Source organism: Halichoeres trimaculatus, unplaced genomic scaffold (genome assembly GCF_033239565.1).
Source record: "Halichoeres trimaculatus isolate MK-OKI-2021-1 unplaced genomic scaffold, fHalTri1.1 fHalTri1_scaffold_17, whole genome shotgun sequence".
Classification (NCBI taxonomy): Eukaryota; Metazoa; Chordata; class Actinopteri; order Labriformes; family Labridae; genus Halichoeres; species Halichoeres trimaculatus.
This window is the reverse complement of record NW_027437195.1, coordinates 21660525-21665068: the sequence shown is the minus strand read 5'-3', so window position 1 is coordinate 21665068 and position 4544 is coordinate 21660525. Positions and strand designations below refer to the sequence as shown.

General features: G+C 45.8%; 1 protein-coding gene across 1 annotated transcript; it reads left to right on the top strand.

The window, feature by feature from the left end:
* Positions 1–548: 548 nt before the first annotated feature.
* Positions 549–3821, top strand: zfp36l1a (zinc finger protein 36, C3H type-like 1a). Its single transcript, XM_074692613.1, has 2 exons — positions 549–761; positions 1798–3821. The coding sequence occupies exons 1-2, from the start codon at positions 711–713 to the stop codon at positions 2863–2865; spliced, it is 1119 nt and encodes a 372-aa protein (XP_074548714.1). The 5' UTR covers positions 549–710; the 3' UTR covers positions 2866–3821.
* Positions 3822–4544: the final 723 nt, after the last annotated feature.

The following is a 4544-nucleotide window of genomic DNA, read 5'->3' as shown; positions in this document are numbered from 1 at the left end:
ACGTTACAGTCCAGCAATTAGGAGTAAATTAATTACAGAGTAGTGTATAGTAGCTGAAACCCTGAGGATAGTGCAGTGCCTCATAGTAAACAACTTAAATATACCAAACCTCTATAGGAAAAAGCAGGAAATTAAGGAATAGCCTTGTTTGGGGTGTGGATTCACTTGTATATAAAGTTAAGACACTTTTGCTGTTAAAAAGTTTATAAACAGAGCATGAAATTTATCTAAAATGTGTAAAAAAAAAATTAAAAAAAAAGTCACTTTTAGTGTCTTAGCACAATTCTTAGTTTTCCATCCTAACTACTGTAAGTAATGTACTGGCTTTAGGAGTTAAAATAAATAAAATAAGTATGTTTTTACACTTTTGTTGTTGGAAAGTATGTAAAAAATAGTCTGTCTAGTATTCATACAGCGTGCAACAGTCTAGTAATCTCAAACAAACTAACAAACCGCTGCAAGTTTGTCCCCGCAAGAGGAAGAAAAAAAAACTTTAACTGAAAGTTAACGCCCAGCGAGGAGGCTCCTCCTGCTAAAGGATTATAAAGCAAATGTCGGGGCTGGAGCAGGGCAGAGGGGGAGTTCTGCTGGGTCAAAAAATACACACAGGAGCTGCAAATCAGAAACTCAGCAGACCTGCGCAACTTTCCAAACAAGCATAGTTTTTTTTATTTTATTTTACTTTTGAGTTGAATCCGGTCGCTGCAAAGATGACCACAGCCGTGGTGTCGCCTTTCTTCGACTTCGAAGTTCTGAACAAGGTAATTTGGAAAACTTTGTCCCTGTGAGCTCTTGTTGGTTAGCCTGTTAGCTGCTGTGGAGGAATGAGGATCTGCATGCCCGCGGCCCTCTCTGCTGTGACGCCTCCTGTTTTTGTGTGGAGGCTGTTTTGATTTGCGCTTTTTCGCCTTACTCTTTCAGTGTATAAACAGCGTTGTTTGTGTTGTTTTGACGAGCTGGGCTGTGTAGAAACGTGTCGAAGCTGTCGGTTGCGTTACTTTAAACAAAACAGTCGGTGGAATCGGAAACTTTGGCTTTTGTTGATTCAACATGTGCCCGCCAACTTATTTTCTTAGCTTTGCTTAACAGTTACGGCACGGTTTGCACCGATAGCCTTAGCTGCTGCTGCCTCGGCTCATTTCGCAGTTTTGCGCCACTTTTAATACTCCTCACAAAGCAGCCACATGCTCACTAATCATTGACAAGGTTTGTCTAACTTTAACCTACTCTTCCTCACATAAAACTGCCTCTACTCGTCTTGATGAGGATATTTTAGGAGGAAATCTTGTAAAAGACTTCTCTAGTCAGTTACTGTCTCAGCGCTGTTTGCTTTTGCAAACATTTTGATGTTTTAGTGTCAGATTTCCGATAAAAACGGCGCTTTCCTCCCTCTTGGTGCTCTGTTAGCTTTTATACTCATGTAAAGCAGCCTTCTCTCGGGTTTGGACGTGTATTGAAAAGCGGATCAGTTTTCTCTTGTGATTCAACAGGATGCGTCGCCACTTTCATTATCTTTCAAATGATGCAGCCTCTTTGTAGCCACCAGCAGCCCTGTGGCCTCTTCATGTGCTGCTCCATTTACTAAACAGGCACACATTCCTCACCAGGGCAACTTGCCAAACCAGCTGCTGTTCTATAGGCCTGTATCCGCTTATGTAGTCAGAGCCAAAAAGGACACAGTCATGCAAGAGGAGGCTGTGGGTCTTTTCTGTCGGATCCAACAACTTGTCTGTAACGTCAGAGCCACACTGAGTGTGAATATCTGTCTGATCATGTGTATTCTTTGTGTGTCTGCAGAACAACAAACTGCTTGGCTACAACAACAATCTGGGTGCTCCCCATCCCATGTCTGTCCCTTGCACTGGCACCAACGTGCCCCTCTCCAGCCCCGCCGGAGCCCTGCTGGACAGGAAGGCGGTGGGGTCTCCCTCGGTGGGAGGCGTGTACCAGCGGCGGCACTCTGTCAGCAGCACAAAGTTCAGCCAGAACCAGTTTCTGAACAGCCTGAAGGCAGCGGACCACTCCTCACTCATCTCAGGGGTTGGCAATGCCAGCAACAACAAGGAGAACCGCCTGCGAGACCGCTCCTTCTCCGAGACGGGCGAGAGGCTCCTCAACAAGTGCCTGGGCCCGGCCAGCCCCACCAGTGGCAGCAGCCAGGTGAACTCCAGCCGCTACAAGACGGAGCTGTGCAGGCCTTTCGAGGAGAATGGGTCCTGCAAGTACGGCGACAAATGCCAGTTTGCTCATGGAATCCATGAACTGCGCAGCCTGAGCCGCCACCCTAAATACAAAACTGAGCTGTGCCGCACCTTCCACACCATTGGATTCTGCCCCTATGGGCCTCGCTGCCATTTCATCCATAATGCTGAGGAGCGCCGCGGACCCCCCCAGCAGTCCTCCCCTCTTAACTCATCCAACAAGATGGAGCGGCCTCGACTGCAGCACAGCTATAGCTTTGCAGGCTTCTCAAGCTCAGCTGGGCTGAGAGACAGCCCCACCTCGGTCACCCCTCCACCCATGTTCTTCCCTGATGAGGTCCCTGACTGGCCTAGCAGTAACCCCTTCACCTACTCCAGCCAGGAGCTGGCCAACCTGTTTGGGCCCAGCCTCAGTGCCGGTCCTGTAGGCACAGAGCCCAACACCCCTGCACCACCTTCTCCAACAAGCACACCTTACTATTTCAGACCCATGTTGGAGTCCCCTCAGTTGTTCGAGTCTCCATCCAGCCCCCCTGACTCGCTGTCAGACCAGGAGGGCTACCAGAGCAGCTCTGGAGGCAGCCTGAGTGGCTCTGAGTCCCCCACGCTGGACACAACCCGCCGCCTTCCCATCTTCAGCCGCCTCTCCATCTCTGATGATTAGATCGCACGCTTCCACCAGTGACTTAAAGTTTGATGACACAAAGAGAACACGGCACTCCCCTCTACCTCTGCCCTTTTCCTACGCTCCCCTTTCCTCCCTGACTCAAGACACCGTGTTAGTTCCTCGTTAGCCTTGTAAGGATGTAGTCACTTAAGGGAACTCTGCAAAACATCATTTCACCCCTGCCAATCTGCACAGCGAGTCTAAAAACGTACCCTGCCATGTGTCATAGTGCCAAAAAGGAGAGAAAATTGAACAATGAGAATCACAAGAACAAGAATTGACTGTTTTGCCAGGTGCCACTTGTTTTTTTTTCCTTTCTTCATTTTGTTCTTGAATGTGTAGCAGCACAAGTGGCCTTGGAAAGGGGAGTGCATTGCACTAGGCCCCCCCCCCCCCACCCCTCACCTTTACCCCCTCCCTCCCCATCGACACCACTTCCCTGAGCTAGCTAGAGGGTGCTCACTAACCTAACTGTAGATCTACCGCAGCCGTTTTTACAGACTGAGTCAAGACAAAATGGAAAAAAAATAAAGACCCTGAAAGATATGAATAGTTTTTAAAAAGAAAAAAGTGCCTGGGGCGGTTTCTGCATGTGTTTAGGGTGAATGGACTACTGTTTGTTTTCTGTCCTTTCTCAGTTGCCCTCCCTCCACCACCCCCCTTTGTCACGGTTCTTCTCGAGCCCTGTCTTATGTAATTGTGGACTGGGTGAGTCTGCAGGAAGGACTTTGAACTGGAAGTTGGTTATGTTCCTCCCTTCTCCTGAGTTTTTTCTCCTCCTGTTGCTGGTCACTGGCTCTTTTTTTGGGAAGGAAGTCTTGGTATCAAACTGATCATTAAACCTGTAAGACTTTGTCCCTCCTCTTACCCCCTGCCTCCTGCCTTCATCCTCACCGATCTGGGGAATTCCAGCATTCCCATGGTGCAGTTGAACATCCTGCGACTTGACGAGATCGGATCTCCAAGCTATCTTACTTTACGTCTCCCCTACTTTAGAACATGCTCTGAGGAGCGCTCTGTACTCATTACATCCCTTTTTTGCTTCTTTATTTGATAATTATTTTTTATTAATGTTATTATTACGGTTATTATTGTTTGAAAAAACTTTCCAGACAGAAGGTTTGCTTGTCACTGCTTATTTAACTTATCAGAACATATTTATTGGTGATCATATGCATTTTTTGTTAATTTTGTTTTGTATTTATCTGGATAATGAACAATAGAATATATTTTCTTTTATGTTAAATTATGATCTTCCATATTAATCTAAAGATTGTGAAGACGTTTTTGTCAGTTTTCCTTTTTTCACAGTTTAATATATTGTACTTCAATGACTTTTGTTCTGCAACTACACTTTGTCAAAATGAAACTTAATTTAAAGCAAAAAAAAAATGCAAAAAAAGACGTTTTGCGTTTTGATTATTTATTGTACTTTTTTTCTTACTCCCTCTTATTGGACTGCAATTCCATCTGAACTCGATTTGCTTGTATTCATTCCGGATGTTTCCCCTCACTCATCTTAAAAAGTAACTTTGACAGTAACAGTAGCTAACTGTTATCACATGAAATCAATCGTGGGTTGATGGTGGAAGTAAAGGGGTGCTAACAGGACCTCTCGCGTCACTGGTTTAAGAGAGTCTCCACGTTAGAAGACTGGTTTGTGTTGAAATGTCTTC

Excerpts from the sequence above, each read along its gene's own strand:
- zfp36l1a (XM_074692613.1), top strand. The coding sequence starts at position 711 with ATGACCACAGCCGTGGTGTCGCCTTTCTTCGACTTCGAAGTTCTGAAC. Across the intron at positions 762-1,797 it reads ACTTCGAAGTTCTGAACAAG|AACAACAAACTGCTTGGCTA; the intron begins GTAATTTGGAAA and ends GTGTGTCTGCAG.